Source organism: Salmo trutta, chromosome 12 (genome assembly GCF_901001165.1).
Source record: "Salmo trutta chromosome 12, fSalTru1.1, whole genome shotgun sequence".
Classification (NCBI taxonomy): domain Eukaryota; kingdom Metazoa; phylum Chordata; class Actinopteri; order Salmoniformes; family Salmonidae; genus Salmo; species Salmo trutta.
The window spans coordinates 77,296,520-77,318,524 of record NC_042968.1 but is presented as its reverse complement, the minus strand read 5'-3'; the positions used below and the strand labels follow the sequence as shown (position 1 = coordinate 77,318,524).

The 22,005-nt window shown below is 42.2% G+C and overlaps 1 protein-coding gene across 3 annotated transcripts in view; it reads right to left on the bottom strand.

Annotated features, from left to right (window-relative positions):
• The window catches only part of gigyf1b (GRB10 interacting GYF protein 1b), a 35,524-nt gene that overhangs the window by 7,585 nt on the left and 5,934 nt on the right, over positions 1-22,005 (bottom strand). For all 3 annotated transcript variants that reach the window (XM_029769622.1, XM_029769624.1, XM_029769623.1), the window contains 9 exons: positions 11,512-11,669; positions 11,129-11,363; positions 9,769-9,968; positions 5,725-5,822; positions 5,503-5,603; positions 4,647-4,720; positions 4,200-4,547; positions 2,703-2,878; positions 2,417-2,577 (listed from right to left, as the gene is read on the bottom strand). In XM_029769622.1, coding sequence (XP_029625482.1) covers positions 2,417-2,577; positions 2,703-2,878; positions 4,200-4,547; positions 4,647-4,720; positions 5,503-5,603; positions 5,725-5,822; positions 9,769-9,968; positions 11,129-11,363; positions 11,512-11,669 — 1,551 coding nt within the window. The remainder of the gene's footprint in view (positions 1-2,416; positions 2,578-2,702; positions 2,879-4,199; positions 4,548-4,646; positions 4,721-5,502; positions 5,604-5,724; positions 5,823-9,768; positions 9,969-11,128; positions 11,364-11,511; positions 11,670-22,005) is intronic.

Genomic DNA, 22,005 nt, shown 5'->3' with positions numbered 1-22,005 from the left:
CCTCAGTCCAGCCTCTTTCAGCCTATTGCGGACAGTCTGAGCACTGATGGAGGGATTGTGCGTTCCTGGTGTAACTCGGGCAGTTGTTGTTGCCATCCTGTACCGGTCCCGCAGGTGTGATGTTTGGATGTACCGATCCTGTGCAGGTGTTTTTACACGTGGTCTGCCACTGTGAGGACGATCAGTTGTCCGTCCTGTCCCTCTGTAGCTCTGTCTTAGGCGTCTCACAGTACGGACATTGCAATTTATTGCCCTGGCCATATCTGCAGTCCTCACACCTCCTTGCAACATGCCTAAGGAACGTTCACGCAAATGAGCAGGGACCCTGGGCATCTTTCTTTTGGTGTTTTTCAGAGTCAGTAGAAAGGCCTCTTTAGTGTCCTAAGTTTGCATAACTGTGACCTTAATTGCCTACCGTCTGTAAGCAGTTAGTGTCTTAACGACCGTTCCACGGGTGCATGTTCATTAATTGCTTATGGTTCATTGAACAAGCATGGGAAACAGTGTTTAAACCCTTTACAATGAAGATCTGTAAAGTTATTTGGATTTTTACAAATTATCTTTGAAAGACAGGGTCGTGAAAATGGGACGTTTCTTGAGCTTCGTGGAGCAGTGCAGAGCTGTTGTCAAGGAAGTGAGTTTGTGTTTTCTTTCTACAGGATATACCGCCCTCAACCAATCATGTCAATGCGGAGTTATACAGAGCCCACTGCATTGGTACAAAATCTGGGAGGCGCATGGCGATGCAGTACGGACCTGGATTTGGCCTCTGCATGCCACTGGAGGCTCCGCAATGGAATAGTTCTGAGATTGGCGCAAATATATATACACACACACACACACACACACACACACACACACACACACACACACCCAGTGCATTAGGAAAGTATTCTCCTACAATTGCATAGCCTTCAGAAATGTTGCACAACATGAGCTCATGTGCTCTTATGAAGTGTTAGATTTTTAGATTTTCTAATACATTTACATTGATGTCAGAGTGATTAGAGGGATAAAAAAAATCATGAGCTTGCGCACACCCAAGAAAATAATTCAGCGTAGAGATGCTGAATAATGGTGAATAAACTGTAAGCTATAAAAACAAATAGTCGCACAATCTATATGTATAACCTCCCAGTAATTCATCGGGTAAAAAAACAAAACTTTTTGGCATCATAGTGCCTTCTTTTTATAGCTTAGAGTGATTAGAGGGACAATAGAGTGCTGAGTACTAGGCAGTTAGCAAGTTTGGTAGGCTACAAATGACCAGCAGCAGCATCAGAGCTTGGAGAAGCCTAATTACCGTGACTAAACGGTCATGTGGAATTTGACTGCCTTCATGACTCGTGACTGCCAGTGTGGCGGTAATACAGCCCTAAGGCTGATGCAAAATGTTTCTTCACATTATAAGCGCAGCAACATGCACAAGGCAGTAGGTTATGCGAGAATGTTCATTCCACAATGTTGTCAAAAGCACACCGCACATGCAACCGGTTTCATTTGACATGAAAATATCCATTCAACATTTTCAAAGAGGGGAGATCTAAAGATGCAACAACTAGCATGGGTTGCTAATATGACTAGAACTGTGCCTTTGGCTACTGGACAACGAAAAAAATATAATTTGTAAACAAATAGAACATGAGAGAAATAGGCTACAGGTTGCAATGGCATATGGAAGTCTATAAAATAATTGCTTCCGATATGGTCGGATTTTAGCTTTTGAAGCAAGGCAAGACATGCCTCATAATATGCATAGGCTACTGCCTCCAGCTCATTGCAGTGGTGTGTGACGTTCTGATGCCTGCCTACCGCTGCATATACACTTGAATGAAGAATGGGAAGTGCACTTCAATTACCAGTTTAAAAATATTTAGAATTGCTATGCAATGATTGGCCTTATAAAAGCACGGCAGCAACGAACACGCTGTTTGAGGAGCTGTAGCAGCTGATCTCGTGCTGTCTGACAGAGTTTAAGCTGAAACTAGGCTCTGTATCTGTATGCTGTGCGCATGTGATAATAAGATGCTGAATTAATGAAAATAGGTGAATTATGCTAATTAACCTATAGACAGATAAGCATGACCGGTCAAATGTATTTCCATCGACTAATATTTCCCATTTATTAAAAGGCTAAAACCGATTTTTTTTTGCAATAGGGCTTTTTTTCTTCTCCCAGATAATTGGCCGGAGCCAAATTTATTTTTCGGCTTTTCATATTTTTTTGGGGGGCGGAAAAGAAAATGTTTTGAATACATTTGCATTGATGTCAGAGTGATTAGAGGGATAAAAAGCATGAGCTGGTGCACACCCAGATAGTGTGAATGTGAGTGATGACATATTTGAGTATATTCATGGGGCCGGTCGCAGGGACACAGATCCAGTGATGAAGTGAAAGAGGAGGAGCATTAGATACCGTCCAGGGACGAGGAGTGGGAGTTGTTAGCGGAGGTGTTGAGCGCGTGCAGCATCTGTTCACACCAGGTGGTGAAGCCGTCCTGGGGTTTCATGCCCTGCAGCAGCTTCAGCAGTTTGTCCTCCTCCTCTGTACGCTTCTTCCTCAACATGTACTGCTCGCTGCAGGTGGACACAGAAACAATGTTTACACACACGCGCCTTGAAACAGTTTACATACACACAAAACGTTAACACAGCTTTAAACAGAGAGGTAAACAATGCACCACACACACAGTGAGGTGTACCTAAGAGAGGGGCTGCTGCGGCTGTTCTTCATGCCCATGTTGCGGAGGCTGTTCTGGTTCTTCACAGCCTCCTCCCAGACACCCATACCTCCAGAGCTGCCTTTGGGCTCCATGCCCCCACCAGACCACATGCCCACAGACCCCTCACCCCACTGACCCATAGACAGGCCTCCATGCTGGAGGAAGACAGAGAAAAAACAGAGGGACATGGGTCACACTACTGGTTACCAGGGCCTGGTCCACCAGTCAAAATATATTTTTGCCATAAGTCCCCCCCCCAGTGTGTCTTCGCTAGGAGTTGAAGCAAACTCAAAACATTGAAAAACCTAGTTTGTGAACAAAACAATGTAAATAGCCAAGAAACAGATGGACAAAGTCTCACTTTAGTAGACTTCAGAGTCAATTAGACCAGTGGTTCCCAACCAGGGGTACTAGGACTGCTGGGGGTACTTAACCTGTTCACAGGGGGTACTTGAGAAGACTCATGAGTCTATGGGGTTACTGGTAAAATGCACAAGGGGGTACTTCAGGGGTACTCCGAGCAAAGCAAAATTCAGTTGGCGGTACAGTAACCAAAAAATATATTTTTTCGCCTTTTTTATTTTAAATATATATATATTTTTACCTTTAACTAGGCAAGTCATTTAAGAACAAATTCTTATTTACAATGACGGCCTAGGAACAGTGGGTTCACTGCCTTGTTCAGGGGCAGAACAACAGATCTTTACCTTGTCAGCTCGGGGATTCGATCTAGCAACCTTTCAGTTACTGACCCAACACTAACCACTACGCAACCTGTAGCACCATTAAATTAGACCAACTTATGCCTTTGTGCCGTGTTTCTAAAAATGAATCTTTAGCAGTGCACACAGCTCCTCAGCCAGACAGTGTTGCTACCCGTCGCTCGAGGTGGGATATATTTAAGCAATAAGGCACCTCGGGGGTTTGTGGTATATGGCTGTTCCTAGGCACGGCTAAGAAGAGTGCCAGGATACAGTCCTTAGCCGTGGTAAATTGGCCATATACCACAAAACCTAGAGGTGCCTTACTGCTATGATAAACTGGTTACCAACGTAATTAGAGCAGTAAAAAATACATGTTTTGTCATACCCGTGGTATACAGTCTGATATACCACAGCTGTCATCCAATCAGCATTCAAACCACCCAGTTAATAATATAGGATTTGTAGTTCTTTGTGTGATTAGCTACCAGCTATGAAACAAAATGACAGAAACACTTTGAAAACAGCTACTGCAGCATTTATTTTTCTATAAAATGTCCTTATACTTGACTTCTACCTTTATTTTTATTCCCAAATGCGAGAGAAATTTTCGCATTGTGGAGCCCTGACCACCTGCCAACGTGGCTGTTGAAATAGACCTTACATGCCAATACCGGCATTTGGCAGGTGTTAATTTTAGGTCCTGCTGGTTACACTTATGGGCATTGTAATAAATATTCTCAGAACACACATTTCTTCTCAGGAAACTACTCACCCTGTCTCTCTGCTGCTGGGCCCTCTGGTGCTGGGACTGCTGTTTGAGCAGCCTCTCGGTCTCCAGCTCCAGCAGGCTGAGGCTCTTGCCTTGCTTGGAGAGAGCTGAGGCCTGGGGGCCACTCCACACGGACCCTGACCCAGAGACACACCCTGGGCCCCCGGGCTGGGCCTGCTGCAGCAGCTTCAGGATCAGCTCCTGCTGCTGCCGACACTGCTGCTTACGCCTGTACAGCTCCTCCTCCTCACGCCTCTTCTGCTCCTCCTGCTGCCTCCTCTTCTCCTCCCGCCGCTTCCTCTCCTCCTCCTCTCGCTTGGCCCTGAGTTCAGCCTCACGCCGGTCCTGGAGCTGAGGTACAAGAGATGAGCAGAGAGAGAGTCAGCAAGAGAGAGAGGAGGGGAGAGACAGAGGGTGAGAGAGGGGGAACAAAGTAAATAAAGACAGTACCTTCTGTAGCTGCTCCAGAGATGGCCCCTGAGTGGAATGACTAATGTTTAAGTCCCATAGGTTGGTCTCACCTCCTGGAATAGGCCACAAACACATTACTGACATACAATGGCAACATGTAGAAGGACATCTGGGTGAATGAAAAGATGTATAGCTGAGGTATATCAGTCTTGGAGGATATGCAAGAGCGTGTGCTTAGAGTGTTGGGCCAGTAACCGGAAGGTTGCTGGATCGAATCCCCAAGCTGACAAGGTAAAAATCTGTCGTTCTGCCCCCGAGCAAGGCAGTTAACCCACTGTTCCCCGGGGGCCGAAGATGTGGATGTCGATTAAGGCAGCCACCCGCACCTCTCTGATTCAGAGATTGGATTAAATGCGGAAGAAATATTTCAGTTGAAGGCATTCAGTTGTACAACTGACTAGGTATCCCCCTTTCCCTTATACAAAAACGGTCAAATATATTGGCACCCTTGCACTTTAAAAATGGAGTGCAATGGAGCAGAATGTCCTCTTCAAAACTGGTTGAATGGCTATTTTTACCCTGTAGGCACTGGCAACTTAGCACCTGTAGGATAAATTACATTTGCTGAGAATGACCTTGCCTCCAACCAAATTAATTAGAAATCTTAACAATTTAGTCAATTTTTGCCTTTGAAATGAAAAATCACAATATCAGTAGAGTTTTTGTGTGGTTCTGTGCAGTTGTAAATCAAACAAATAAATGTGAACACCAAAAGTTTAAATTATATATTTTTGAAGAACGTGAACCAATATATTTGACCACATCTATATAAAGTGTGCTTATATAAAAGGTGCATGTAAAGCAGGTAACGATGCAGCGGGTTCCTTTTCAGTACCTGACTGCTGGGAGGCTGAGGTACGCATGTCCCACATAGACCCATTATCTGGTACTGACATGGACCTGTTCATCGAGGGCATCATGCTCGATTCCCCACTCCTGAAAACAGAAACAGATTAGTACACTCACAAATACCCTCATATACATCCAGTGTGTGTGTGTGTGTGTGTGTGTGTGTGTGTGTGTGTGTGTGTGTGTGTGTGTGTGTGTGTGTGCCTACCTGTTCATGTGCTGAAACCTTATCTGCAATTGCTGGTATAGAGCTGCAGTGGCTGCCTGTTCTAACTGTTTCTTCAGCAGCTCCTGATCCATATTGCCCTGCGGAACAAGACCTACAGGGTTACCATACCAACTATGCCACACCAAGCACATCAAATACTAGGGATGCACAATATAAATTGGTAAGCATATCAGAATCGGCCGATATTACCTAAAAATGCCAACATCGGCCAGATGTCTAGTTTAACCTGTTACATCTAGGGGGCAGTAATTTCACGGCTGGATAAAAAACGTACCCGATTTAATCTGATTATTAGTCCTGCCCAGAAACTGGAATATGCATATAATTATTAGCTTTGGAGAGAAAACACTCCAAAGTTTCTGAAACTGTTTGAATGGTGTCTGTGAGTATAACAGAACTCCTATGGCAGGCAAAAACCTGAGATGCTTCTGTTCAGGAAGTACCCTGTCTGAACATTTCTTGCCCTTCTTTATTATCTCTGTCGTTTACAAAGGATCTCTGCTCTTACGTGACACTTCTCACGTCAACAATGGAGTCTCACAGCCCGGGAAAAACAGGAATGATGTCATTCAAAGCCCTGGCTGAAGCACACGAGAGCAAATGCTGAGTGGTCAGTCAATGGACTAAGCCTTAGGCGCGTGACACGCCCCGCCCCCGGCTTTCGGTTTTTTCCTCAGTTTACAGACAGGCAGATTCCCGGTCGGAATATTATCGCTTCTCTACGAGATAAATTGCATAAATATTGGTTTTAAACAGCGGTTGACATGCTTCGAAGTACGGTAATGGAATATTTCGAAATTTTTTGTCATATTTTGCGTCATGCTCGTGGCCGAGATTTAGCGTTGGGATAGTGTCTAGAACGCACGAACAAAACGTCGCTGTTTGGATATAACGATGGATTATTTGGGACCAAACCTACATTTGTTATTGAAGTAGAAGTCCTGGCAGTGTATTCTGATGAAGAACAAGCAAGGTAAGAACATTTTTCTTATAGGAAATGTGATTTTGGTGAAGGCTACACTGGGTGGGTGTCTAAATAGCTAGCCCTGTAACGCCGGGCTATGTACTTACATTATTGCAAAATGTGCTTCATCCGAAAAGCTATTTTAAAATCGGACATATCGAGTGCATAGAGGAGTTCTGTATCTATAATTCTTAAAATAATTGTTATGCTTTTTGTGAACGTTTATCGTGAGTAATTTAGTAAAATCACCGGAAGTGTTCGGTGGGAATGCTAGTTCTGAACGTCACATGCTAATGTAAAAAGCTGGTTTTTGATATAAATATGAACTTGATTGAACAGACATGCATGTATTGTATAACACAATGTCCTAGGTGTGTCATCTGATGAAGATCATCAAAGGTTAGTGCTGCATTTAGATATGGTTTGGGTTTATGTGACATGATATGCTAGCTTGAAAAATGGCTGTGTGATTATTCCTGGCTGGGTACTCTGCTGACATAATCTAATGTTTTGCTTTCGCTGTAAAGCCTTTTTGAAATCGGACAGTTTGGTTAGATAAAGGAGAGTCTTGTCTTTAAATAGCTGTAACATAGTCATATGTTTGAAAAGTGTAAGTTTTCGGATTTAGAGGAGTTTGAATTTCGCGCCCCGCCCATCATTGGATATTGGAGCAGACGTTCCGCTAGCGGAACGTGTAGATGTAAGAGGTTTTAATGCCGATGTGCAAAACCGATGTCAAAGCTGTCGTGCATACCTATATAACGTAGGTAGATGACGTAATGACACCACAAAAAAATACAGCGCTACACAAAACAAAAGCAGAAAAATACTAAGCACACACTTCCAACAACTAAACAAGTTCAAGTCGAGCAGTCATTTGAAAGAGGAAAAACATTTCAGGGGGGTTAAAACTTGCAAAAGTACTCTACAAGTGGCTGTGAACAAGCGATTCAGTGGCATACTCTGAGCCTCTTTACTGTGTCGCCCCCATGCTCGATGCTAGGTACAAGGACCGCTACTTTGATGCAGACAAGAAACACAGTTTACGTGAAATGTTAGACAGCTGGACAAGATGGAAACGGACACAGTGACAGTGTGCACCAAGGAAGAGAGGTCACGGACAGACAGAGCTGAAACTTCACTGCTTTACATGCATGATGAAATCCTGGTTGAGACTGAACAACAAAACAGCAAGTAAGTGAAATAAATAGGTTTTGATTATGTTTTAGTGGTAATGGGGACATGCGTAAATGTCAACAAAATAACTTTTTGGTCAGTGTGTGTGTTTCAACTATTTAACTGTACTAGAATGCTTAACTTGTTGGGGCTAGGGGGCGGTATTTGCACGATTTAAACTGGTTACTACTCTTGCCCAGAAACGAGAATATGCATATAATTAGTAGATTTGGATAGAAAACACTCTAAAGTTTCTAAAACTGTTTGAATGGTGTCTGTGAGTATAACAGAACTCATATGGCAGGCCAAAACCTGAGAAGATTCCATACAGGAAGTGCCCTGTCTGACAATTTGTTCTCCTTCTAGGGCATCTCTATCAAAAATACAGCATCTCTGCTGTAACGTGACATTTTCTAAGGCTTCCATTGGCTCTCAGAAGGTGCCAGAAAGTGGAATGACGTCTCTGGGCGAAAAACGGCAGGAGTTTTTGTGAGTGGTCAGGCAGGGAACAATGACACTGGAGTGCGCGTCCACGAGAGGACTCAATGTTTTTCTTTCAGTCTATGAATGAATATAACGTCGCCCGGTTGGAATATTATCGCTATTTTACGAGAAAAATAGCATAAAAATTGATTTTAAACAGCGCTTGACATGCTTCTAAGTACGGTAATGAAATATTTAGATTTTTTTTGTCACGAAATGCACCCTTCGGTTAGTGACCTCAACGCACGAACAAAACGGAGCTGTTTCAATGTAGCTATGGATTATTTCGAACCAAAACAACATTTGTTGTTGAAGTAGAAGTCCTGGGAGTGCATTCTGACGAAGAACAGCAAAGGTAATCCAATTTTTCTTATAGTAAATCTGAGTCTGGTGAGGGCCAAACTTGGTGGGTGTCAAAATAGCTAGCCGTGATGGCCAGGCCATCTACTCAGAATATTGCAAAATGTGCTTTCGCCGAAAAGCTATTTTAAAATCTGACACCGCGATTGCATAAAGGAGTTCTGTATCTATAATTCTTAAAATAATTGTTATGTATTTTGTGAACGTTAATCGTGAGTAATTAAGTAAATTCCCCCGGAAGTTTGCGGTGGGTATGCTAGTTCTGAACATCACATGCTAATGTAAAAAGCTGGTTTTTGATATAAATATGAACTTGATTGAACAAAACATGCATGTATTGTATAACAATGTCCTAGGAGTGTCATCTGATGAAGATCAACGGTTAGTGCTGCATTTAGCTGTGGTTTTGGTTTTTGTGACATATATGCATGCTTTGAAAATGGCTGTGTGATTATGTCAGGAGAGTACCCTGCCAAAAATAATCTAATGTTTTGCTTTCGCTGTAAAGCCTTTTTGAAATCGGACAGTGTGGTTAGATTAACGAGAGACTTGTCTTTAAAATGGTGTAAAATAGTCATATGTTTGAGAAATTGAAGTCAGAGCATTTGAGGTATTTGTATTCCGCGGCAAGCGATTCCACTGACTGTTGACTAGGGCCCAGGGAGGTTAAAAGGCCGCTAAAAAATGTAATAAAAATCGGTATCGTTTTTTTGTCAAGGAAAATATTGCATCGGCCAAAAATGTCATAGCTGTGCATCCCTACCAGATACACTACTGATTATCTGCTCTGGAGAGATACATGATACAGCTACAAGAGACAATATACATTATACTCAGTAAAACACATGATTTTGCCTATGCCACTTTGACACTCTACTTATTCGAATAAAAGTTGTTCACCACAGTCAAGTATCTCTGTGCCTTTGGTGTACCTGGATTAACTGACAAACTAACCCCACACACACACACACCACTAAACAAACCACCAGTGAACAGAAGTAAACAGAAACACCCAGACAGACGTGTGCTCGCTGACTTACAGAGGACCCCCGAGGTGGTGGAGGCTGTCTCACCAGCAGGGGTGGCGGGGAGGGGCCGGGGGAGAAGGGCACGCGCCCCCACATCTTGATGACGTCACCCAGGGGCTGGAAGCCCTCATCACAACCCCGCTTTACCAGCAGGGTCATGGAGAAGTAGCCTGCCTGGAACCACTCACACATCTCCACCGTGGAGAAGGGACCTGGACCAGGGTCATGACAAAACAATATGACAATGTGAAAAAGTATCTGTAAGGTATTATATGCAACATATGTACAGTGCCTTCAGAAAGTATTCCAACCCCTTGACTTATTACACGTGTTAAAGCCTGAATTCAAAATGTATTAAATAGATTTTTAGATCCTCTCATCATCTCCAACACACGTTTTTAGACATTATTGCAAATTTATTGAGAATAAAATACAGAAATACCTAATTTAAGTAAGTATTCACACCCCAGAGTCAATACTTTGTAGAAGGACCTTTGGCGGCGATTACAGCTTTGAGTCGTCTTTGGCATGTCTATCAGCATTTTCCGCATTTTCTCCCATTCTTACTTGCAGATTCTCAAGTCTGATGAAACCAAGTTTGAACTCTTTGGCCTGAGTTCCAAGCGTCATGTCTGGAGGAAACCTTGCACCATCCCTACGGTAAAGTATGGTGGTGGCAGCATCATGCTTTGGGGATGTTTTTCAGTGGCAGGTACTGGGAGACTAGTCAGGATCAAGGGAAAGATGAAAAGGGCAAAGTACAGAGATATCCTTGATGGAAACCTGCTCCAGAATGCTCAGGAACTCAGACTGGGGCAAAAGCTCACCTTCCAACAGGACAATGACCCTAAGCACACAGCCAAGACAACGCAGGAGTGGCTTCGGGACAAGTCTCTGAATATCCTTGAGTGGCCCAGCCAGAGCCCGGACTTGAACCTGATCGAATGTCTCTGGAAAGACCTGAAAATAGCTGTGCAGCGTCGCTCCCCATTCAACATTACAGAGCTTGAGAGGATCTGCAGAGAAGAGGAGAAACTCCCCAAATACAGGTGCGCCAAGCTTGTAGCGTCGAACCCAAGAAAACAGGAGGCTGTAATCGCTGACAAAGGTGCTTCAACAAAGTACTGAGTAAAGGGTCTGAATACTTCAATTTGATTCCAGTTCATTTTTAATACATTTGCAAAAATGTAAAAAAAAATAATAATTTTTGCTTGGTCATTATGGGGTATTCTGTGTAGATTGATGAGAAAAAAAACAACTAATCCATTTAAGAATAAGGCTGTAAAGTAACAAAATGTTGAAAAAGTCAAGGGTTCTGAATACTTTCCAAATGCACTAACTGCTAAAAAGTATTGTGAATGTGTTTATCTACCTTGGATCTCTGCCTGGGGGTCCTTGTAAAACCACTTCATGGCTGCCTCATGGGAGAGGGGCAGGGCACAGTCCCTATGGGCAGAGTGGGAGTGTGTGTGTCCAGCGGTGTGTGTGTGAGAGGCTGGGTGTGTGTGAGATTGGGAGGTAATGTTGTGGCTCTCCTGCAGTGCTTGAGTGAAACACTCCTCCTCAAGGGATGTGTCCTGTAAAGATGCCACCATCTTTTCAGCCTCCTACAAGGGTGGGAGAGGATAAAAAAATATGAACATTTACATAACACTAACTCACATTCAGCCAGTATATCAAGTGTAATCGTAATCCTGACAATAAATCCAGTACTTGGATGTAAAATGAATGTCTAATTGACATTGTAATGTCTACCTGTTGCAGGTGCTTCATGCCCTCGTCCTCCTCCACTTCTCCCCCTGTTGATGGGAGGAGAGATCCGAAGGAGGGAGGAGGCATCAGGCCGGAGGAAGTGGTGGTGGAGGAGGGGGGGTCTGGACTGAGCTGAGCACCACTCCCTGGAGGTGAGCTGCCTGTGAGACCACAGAGAGAACAGGGGGAGAGGGGATGAGACATGTACAACTACTGTACTAGGGCCACTATTGAGCATACAGGTGAAACATTCTCTGGAGCAGACACAAACTGATGCCCACACAAAGTGAAAATGGTTCACAAGAGCGAGACGAAATGGACAAAAACACATAACATGATAAATTGACTGAATTATCAAGACAACGGTACATTTATAAAATGAATAAGCACCGGTTATGTTTATTTAACCCTTTAAACTACTCCAATTTGAACATTATAAATTGTCCCGTTAGCAATAGCCCATATTAGCAGTAAAGGCTACTTATCGTTATTATTGATAACAGTAAAATATCTTTGATAAATGGTCACTGTCGATTTATAGTCCTAGCTTTAGTTCACAACATGTGCATATCAGTAATTCAGTCAGGGCTCTAAAGTGTGACCAATTTGGTCACATATGCGACTAAATATTTTGCTGTGCGAACAGGAGTTTTATATTGGGAGCACTGAGACAAGGGGAAAAAAATATCCTAGATACTTGCTGTAATAAGGCTTTGCAGTACCGTTGTTTCAGAGATCTGACATATTACCGGGGGAACATTTTTACCTTACCTATAGCGGAGCGCCGGGACTGAATTTTACATTCACAAACCACGACATTGTGGAACGTTCTAGAACTACTTGCTTGTCATTAACCATTTGTTTACACTTTGTTCAGTCATGTTACATCATTGGCTAGCGAGCCAACAACCTGGTAACTTTACCAGTATATCCAAACATTTGGGTGCCCAGAAATGAAAAGGGATAGCTTATTCAGGAGATCAATGATCATAGCAATGAATGAGTGCAGGGCATGAAACAACATTTTTGGTCCACCAGCCACTGTGGCAGGTAAATTTAAAATCTACCAGCCACTCAGAATATTTTTGGGACATAATAATTAGACCAGAAAACCCAAAAGAACCCAGGTGAGCATGCTTTGTAATGTTTGTAAAAAAATACATGTATTACTAGCTAGAAGTGATGTGGTTTATTGCTCAATTTATTTCATTTTTGTGATCCAAGTGTTTTAATCAAAATGTCACAGATGACAAATTCTCAGGTGCCCCTTTAAGGGTGGAAGGTTAACATTGCAACAAGGGCACTCGAACCAAGTGACAGTGTGTCTGTGAGATAGAGAAACAGGCACTGTCACTTGGTTCGAGTGCCCTTGTTGCGTCTTTGCTGAAGCAAACTCAAAACATTGTTTTGTTCTCAAACTAGGTTTGTTTTTCAACGTAAATAGCCAACACACTCAAGAAGAGTCTAACTTTAGTAGACTTGAGTAAATTAGACCAACTTCCAATGCATGTGCAGCACTTCTAAAAATGAATCTTCAGCACTTCAACAGCTCTCCAGCAAGGCACTGTTGCTGCGCGAGGTGGGATATTATCGAAGTGATGACAGTAGTGTCTATTATATTGGTTGGTATTGGTTGAGGTCAGTTAAATTCATATCTATGCCAATGTAACTGACAGTTAATCTGTAAGTCTATGTCGTTTTTTGTTTGAATTGTTTACGTGTTCGCTATGCGGGGGAAATAATAAGATAGGTGGAACTACGTGGCTAATAACTGTTGTAACGGGGATCATTATCGTAGCAACACATCTTTGGGGGTGAAGGCTTTCCCGCGCGATGTTAGCTAAGTTTTCATGTTACCGGGTGTAGTTCGTAAAGGTTGATATGTGTATGTTAGGATGAAGCGTGAATTCATGCCAGGAATATAAGTGTGAAGTTTGATTTCCTCCCTTCTGTAATAAGCAGCCAATGAGGTATTTTTTCCTTTATTCGTGTGTTCAATCTGATACTGTTATAGCTCCGGCTAAACTGTTTATGTATGTAAGTACTTCAGAGTTATACCAAGCTAATAAGTCACTCGTAAAACAAGAAGCTTGTAAGAGTGCTTAACTGAATTTTCATTTACTTTATAGCTCTCACAGAAGGTGATAATTCTGACTAAAACTACAGAATAAAGCCGCCAGTTAAGATCAAGGAACGGTTGTGCTTGTGGTTACTGGAGGGAGCTACACATATCACATGAATACACATTAGCAGGTGGCAAAATGTATAGACTTGCAAGAAAATGAGCTTTAACAGCAACAGTTTCTCTGCACCCCATGATAATGTGTAGAATTGCGGGAAATAAGCTTTAAACCTGCAAAATGTTCTGCCAACAAGAGGGTTGTGAACAGTTTATTTATGAACAGTGCATGTGCGTAATGCACGCGAAGGGGAGCGTGGCATGTTGCCCAATGCTGGAAGGGGGGCCTGAGTGATTTTTTTTTTAACCCCTAACTTAAAAGGAGAATGTTCCTATTCTCTTAAGTATACTGAACAAAAATATAAATGCATCATGCAACAATTTCAAAGATTTTGCTGAGTTACTGTTCATAAGGAAATCAGTCAATTTAAATAAATTCATTAGGTCCTAATCTATGGATTTCACATGAGTGTCCAGCCAGCTACAATGTATAATTGCATAGTAAATATCAAATCAAACTTTGTCACAAGAGCCTAAGACAACAGCAGACCTCACCGTGAAATGCTCTAACCCAACAATGCAGTTCCAGAAAGAGTTAACTTTTTATGGATAGGGGGCAGTATTTTCACGGCCATATAAAAAACTTACCCGATTTAATCTGATTATTACTCCTGCCCAGAAACTAGAATATGCATATAATTATTAGCTTTGGATAGAAAACACTCCAAAGTTTCTAAAACTGTTTGAATGGTGTCTGTGAGTATAACAGAACTCATTTGGCAGGCCAAAACCTGAGAAGATTCCAAACAGGAAGCCTGTCTGACCATTTCTTGGCCTTCTTGATCATCTCTATCCAAAACAGGGGATCTCTGGCATAACGTGACATTTTCTAACGCTCCCATAGGCTCTCAGAAGGCGCCAGAACGTTGAATGATGACTTTGCAGGGCATGGCTGAAAAACAGTAGCGCATTTGGTAAGTGGTCGATCTGAGAACAACGTGACTGGGGCGCGCGTGCACGAGCCAACACCATGTTTACATTTTCAGTCTTTGAACGAAAACAACGACTCCCGGTCGGAATATTATCGCTTTTTTTACGAGAAAAATCGCATAAAAATTGATTTTAAACAGCGTTTGACATGCTTCGAAGTACGGTAATGGAATATTTTTGATTTTTTTTGTCACGAAACACGCCGGGCGCGTCACCCTTCGGATAGTGTCTTGAACGCACAAACAAAACGCCGCTATTTGGATATAACTATGGATTATTTGGAACCAAACCAACATTTGTTATTGAAGTAGAAGTCCTGGGAGTGCATTCTGACGAAGAACAGCAAAGGTAATCCAATTTTTCTTATAGTAAATCTGAGTTTGGTGAGTACCAAACTTGGTGGGTTTCAAAATAGCTAGCCCGTGATGACGAGCTATCTACTCAGAATATTGCAAAATGTGCTTTCACCGAAAAGCTATTTTAAAATCTGACACCGCGATTGCATAAAGGAGTTCTGTATCCATAATTCTTAAAATAATTGTTATGTTTTTTGTGAACGTTTATCGCGAGTAATTTAGTAAATTCACCGGAAGTGTTCGGTGGGAATGCTAGTTCTGAACAAAACATGCTAATGTAAAAAGCTGTTTTTTTGATATAAATATGAACTTGATTGAACAAAACATGCATGTATTGTATAACATAATGTCCTAGGAGTGTCATCTGATGAAGATCAAAGGTTAGTGCTGCATTTAGCTGTGGTTTAGTTTTTTGTGACATTATATGCTAGCTTGAAAAATGGGTGTCTGATTATTTCTGGCTGGGTACTCTGCTGACATAATCTAATGTTTTGCTTTCGCTGTAAAGCCTTTTTGAAATCGGACAGTGTGGTTAGATAAAGGAGAGTCTTGTTTTTAAAATGGTGTAAAATAGTCATATGTTTGAAAAATTGAAGTTTTCGGATTTGAGGACTTTGTATTTCGCGCCACGCCCATCATTGGATATTGGAGCAGGTGTTCCGCTAGCGGAACGTCTAGATGTAAGATTAAAATATTTACCAAATAAACAAAAAGTAAAATTAAAAATATTGAGGCTATATACAGGGGCCACCGGTACCAAGTCAATGTGCGGGGGTACAGGTTAGTCGAGGACATTTGTACATGTTGGTAGGGGTAAAGTGACCATGCATAGATAAACAGCAAGTAGCTGTGGGGGGAGGGGTCAAGGTAAATCATCCAGCTGGCCGTTTTATTAATTGTTCAGCAGTCTTATAGCTTGGGGATAGAAGCTGTTAAGGAGCATTTTGTTCCTAGACTTGGTGATCCAGTACCGCTTGCCATGCGGTAACAGAGAGAACAGTCTATGACTTTGGTGACTGGATTCTGACAATGTTTTGGGCCTTCCTCTGACACCCCCTAGTATATAGGTCCTGGACGGCAGCCAGCTTGGCCCAAGTGATGTACTGGGCCGTACGCACTACCCTCTGTAGCACCTTATGGTTGGATGCCGAGCAGTTGCCATACCAGGCGGTGGATGCAACCGGTCAGGATGCTCTCGATGGTGCAACTGTTTAACTTTGAGGATCTGAGGACCCATGCTAAATCTTTTCAGTCTCCTGAGGGGGAAAATATGTTGTCGTGCCCTCTTCACGATTGTCTTGGTGTGTTTGGACCATGATAGTTCGTTGGTGATGTGGACACCAAGGACCTTCAACTCTCGACCCGCTCCACTACAGCCCCGTCGATGTTAATGGGGGCCTTTTCGGCCGCCTTCTCCCGTAGTCCACGATCAACTCCTTTGTCTTGATCACATTGAGGGAGAGGTGGTTGTCCTGGCACCACACTACCAGGTCTCTGACCTCCTCCCTACAGGCTGTCTCATCGTTGTCGGTAATCAGGCCTACCACTTATGTTGTCAGCAAACTTAATGGTGAGTTGTGTTTGACCGCGCAGTCGTGGGTGAACAAGGAGCACAGGAGGGGACTAAGCACACACCCAAGGGGCCCCAGTGTTGAGGAACAGCGTGGCAGACGCGTTGTTGCCTACCCTTACCACCTGGGGGCGGCCCGTCAGGAAGTCCAGGATCCAGTTGCAGAGGAAGGTGTTTGGTCCCAGGGTCATTAGTTTAGTGAGGAGCTTTGTGGGCACTATAGTGTTGAACGCTGAGCTGGAGTCAATGAACAGCATTCCTTTTGTCCAGGTGGGAAAGGGCAGTGTGGAATGCAATTGAGATTGCATCATCTGTGGATCTGTTGGGGCGGTATGCGAATTGGATTGGGTCTAGGGTATCCAGGATGATGCTGATGATGTCAGCAATGACCAGCCTTTCAAAGCGCTTCATGGCTACCGACATGAGTGCTATGGGGCGGTAATCATGTAGGCAGGTTAACATAGCTTCCTTGGGCACAGGGACTATGGTGGTCTACTTGAAACATGTATGTATTACAGACTTTGTCAGGGAGAGGTTGAAAATGTCAGTGAAGACACTTGCCAGCTTGTCTTCGGATGCTTTGAGTACACGTCCTGGTAATCCGTGTGGCCCAGCGGCTTTGTGAATGTTGACCTGTTTAAAGGTCTTGCTCACATCAGCTACCGAGAGCGTTATCACAGTCGTCCGGAACAAATGGTGCTCTCATGCATGCTGCAGTGTTGCTTACCTCGAAGCAAGCATAAAAAAGGCATTTACCTCGTCTGGTAGGCTCGCATCACAAAGCAGCGCGCAGCTGGGTTTCCCTTTGTAGTCCGTAGTAGTTTAAGCCCTGCCACATCCGACGAGTGTCAAAGCATATTTGCTTCAGTCTTTGTTTCCTTGCTCTTGCCAGTTTGCTTTGAGCAATGATCAGTAGGATTATGAGCTGGGATCTTATCAATAAATCAAATAAATCAAACGCACAACATTGTGACGTTTCACAAGGAGAGCATGTGTTATGCTGTATAATAAACTGCGTGGTTCGAGCCCTGAATGCTGATTGGCTGAAAGCCGTAGTATCCGACCATATGCACCATGGGCATGACAAAACATTTATTTTCACTCTTCTAATTACATTGGTAACCCATTTTTAGTACAAATAATGCTCCCCTTTGTGTCCAGGTACACTGTGTAGTGTCAAAGCCCTTAGCTGTGGAATTTTGTCCATATACTGTACCACACCCCCTCGGGCCTTATTGCATAATTATAATGTTGTATAATAATGTTGCATAATAACCTTCCGGTGAAAAACCATGGAAAGTAAAAACAAACTGTTTTAAGAGAGAATAGGCACTGGTCTGAAGCCAAAAAAGGAAATTCAAGTCAGCACTACAATGCCTATTCCACCCATGCTCTACCAAGGTTTTCCAGCACACAGCTTTGACCTACTACAATAATAACTGTTGGTATTGTACTTCAAACTATGTGTAGGCAGGTTGCTGCAGATTCAAACCTTTTCAAATAGCTTAATTCATACTCTCCAGAGGTAAAACGGACTTTACAGTGTCTTGCAATTAAAATGTGTACACACACAGGAAAGTATTTAGACTCCGACCTTTTCCACTTTGTTACGTTACAGCCTTAGTTGAAGATGGAAGTTTACATACACCTTAGCCAAATACGTTAAATTCAGTTTCACAATTCCTGACATTTAATCCTAGTAAGAATTCCCTGTCTTAGGTCAGTTAGGATCACCACTTTATTTTAAGAATGTGAAATGTCAGAATAATAGCAGATGAAAGAAATTAAAGCAGAAATATATCATCACATTCCCAGTGGGTCAGAAGTTTACATAAACTCAATTCGTATTTGGTAGCATTGCCTTTAAATTGTTTAACTTGGGTCAAACGCTTCAGGTAGCCTTCCAAAAGCATCCCACAATAAGTTGGGTGAATTTTGGCCCATTCCTCCTGACAGAGCTGGTATAACTGAGTCAGGTTTGTAGGCCTCCTTGCGCGCACAAGATGTTTTCTGCCCACACATTTTCTATTGGATTGTGGTCAGGGCTTTGTGATGGCCACTCCAATACCTTGACTTTGTTGTCCTTAAGCCATTTTGCCACAACTTTGGAAGTATGCTTGGGGTCATTGTCCATTTGGAAGACCCATTTGCGACCAAGCTTTAACTTCCTGATTTCTTGAGATTGTTGCTTCAATATATCCACATAATTCTCCTTACTCATGATGCCATCTATTTTGTGAAGTGCACCAGTCCCTCCTGCAGCAAAGCACCCCCACAACATGATGCTGCCACCCCCGTACTTCCCGGTTGGGATGGTGTTCTTCAGCTTGCAAGCCTCACCCTTTTTCCTCCAAACATAACGATGCTCATTATGGCCAACTAGATCTTTTTTTGTTTCATCAGACCAGAGGACATTTCTCCAAAAAGTACAATCTTTGTCCCCATGTGCAGTTGCAAACCATAGTCAGAATTTTTTAATGGTGGTTTTGGAGCAGTGGCTTCTTTCTTGCTGAGCAGCCTTTCAGGTTATGTCGATATAGGACTTGTTTTACTGTGGAAATAGATACTTTTGTACACGTTTCCTCCAGCATCTTCACAAGGTCCTTTGCTGTTGTTCTGGGAATGATTTGCACTTTTCACACCAAAGTAAATTCATCTCTAGGAGACAGAGCGCGTCTTCTTCCTGAGCAGTATGACGGCTGTGTGGTCCCATGGTGTTTATACTTGCGAACTATTGTTTCTACAGATGAAGATGGTACCTTCAGGCGTTTGGAAATTGCTCCCAAGGATGAACCAGATCTGTGGAGGTCTACAAAAATGTTTTCCTGAGGTCTTGGCTGATTTCTTTTGATTTTCCCATGATGCCAAGCAAAGAGGCACTGAGTTTGAAGGTAGGCCTTGAAATACATCCACAGTTACACCTCCACAGTTACACCTCCAATTGACTCAAATGATGTCAATTAGCCTATCAGAAGCTTCTAAAGCAATGACATCATTTTCTGAAATTTTCCAAGCTATTTAAAGGCACAGTCAACTTAATGTATGTAAACTTCTGACCCACTGGAATTGTGATACAGTGAATTATAAGTGAAATAATCGATCTGTAAACATGTTGGAAAAATGGCTTGTGTCATGTACAAAGTACATGTCCTAACCGACTTGCCAAAACTATAGTTTGTTAAAACCTCTTACATCTAGATGTTCCGCTAGCGGAACGCCTCACCAATATCCAATGATAGAGCGTGGCGCGAATTACAAACACCTCAAAAATGCTAAAACTTCCATTTTTCAAACATATGACTATTTTACACCATTTTAAAGACAAGACTCTCCTTTATCTAACCACATTGTCCGATTTCAAAAAGGCTTTACAACGAAAGCAAAATATTAGATTATGTCAGGAGAGTACCCAGACAGAAATAATCACACCCCCATTTTTCAAGCTAGCATATGTCACAAAAACCAAAACCACAGCTAAATGCAGCACTAACCTTTGATGATCTTCATCAGATGACACTCCTAGGACATTATGTTATACAATACATGCATGTTTTGTTCAATCAAGTTCATATTTATATCAAAAACCAGCTTTTTACATTAGCATGTTTTGTTCAGAACTAGCATACCCACCGAAAGCTTCCGGTGAATTTACTAAATTACTCACGATAAACGTTCACAAAAAACATAACAATTATTTTAAGAATTATAGATACAGAACTCCTTTATAAAATAGCTTTTCGGTGAAAGCACATTTTGCATTATTCTGAGTAGATAGCCTGGCCATCATGGCTAGCTATTTTGACACCCACCAAGTTTGGCACTCACCAAACTCAGATTTACTATAAGAAAAATTGGATTACCTTTGCTGTTCTTCGTCAGAATGCACTCCTAGGACTTCTACTTCAACACCCAATGTTGTTTTGGTTCCAAATAATCCATAGTTATATCCAAATAGCTGCGTTTTGTTCTTGCGTTCAAGACACTATCCGAAGGGTGACGCGCCGGCGCATATCGTGACAAAAAATGTCAAAATATTCCATTACCGTACTTCGAAGCATGTCAAACGCTGTTTAAAATCAATTTTTGTGATTTTTCTCATAAAATAGCAATAATATTCCAACCGGGAGACGTTGTTTTCGTTCAAACACTGAAAATAGAAAATGGAGTCTTCACATGCACGCGCGCACCAGTGTCATTGTTCTCAGAACGACCACTATCCAAAACCCCTACTGTTTTTCGCCCAGGGACTGCAGAGTTATCATTCAACGTTCTGGCGCTTTCTGAGAGCCTATGGGAGCCTTAGAAAATGGCACGTTACAGCAGAGATCCTCTATTTTCGATAAAGAGGCTACAGAAGGCCAAGAAATGGTCAGACAGGGCACTTCACATATAGAATCTTCAGGTTTTGGCCTGCCATATGAGTTCTGTTATCCTCACAGACACCATTCAAACAGTTTTAGAAACTTTAGGGTTTTTTCTATCCAAATCAAATAATTATATGCATATTCTAGTTTCTGGGCAGGAGTAATAACCAGATTAAATCTGGTAAGTTTTTTATCCGGCCGTGAAAATACTGCCCCCTATCCTAAACAGGTTAACAAGAAAGTCGTGGAGTGGACTCCAACCTAAGTGTATGTAAACTTCCGAATTCAACTTTATTCTAAAATGGATTAAATAAAACTCCGCAATCTAACACACAATACCCCATAATGACAAAGCAAAAAAGGGTTAAGAAATTGTTGCAAATTTTCAAATAAAAAACAGAAACACCTTATTTACATAAGTATTCAGAACCTTTGCTATGAGACTTGAAATTGAGCTCAGGTGCAGCCTGTTTCCATTGATCATCCTTGAGATGTTTCTACAACTTGATTGGAGTCCACCTGTGGCAAAATCAATTGATTGGACATGATTTGGAAAGTCACACCTTGGTAGAGCATAGGTGGAATAGGCATTGTGATGCTCATGCAAATTTCCTTTATTTTTCGGCTTCAGACCAATGCATATTCTCTTTTTGTTTAAATTATAGAATTTGTAGTTTGTTGTCTGATTCGCTACCAGCTATGAAACAAAATGACAAACCCTTTGAAAACCGCTACTGCAGCATTTATTTTGCTATAAATGTGCTCCTACTTCTATTTTTATTCACAAATGCAAGTGAAATGCTTGCATTGTGGAGCCCTGACAACCCACCAATGTGGCTGGTGAAATAGACATTTTACCCGTAAATGCCAAAATCTACCCACATTTGGCAGGTGTTAATTTTAGATCTCTTGCATGTCATCATGGCAAACCTGACATCTTTAAAGATACAGTGTACATGTATCAATAGGAAAATAGTTTTTACACAATGTAGAAACCTAATATTCCACAAATGACTTTGAAATTTCAAGGAAAGGTAT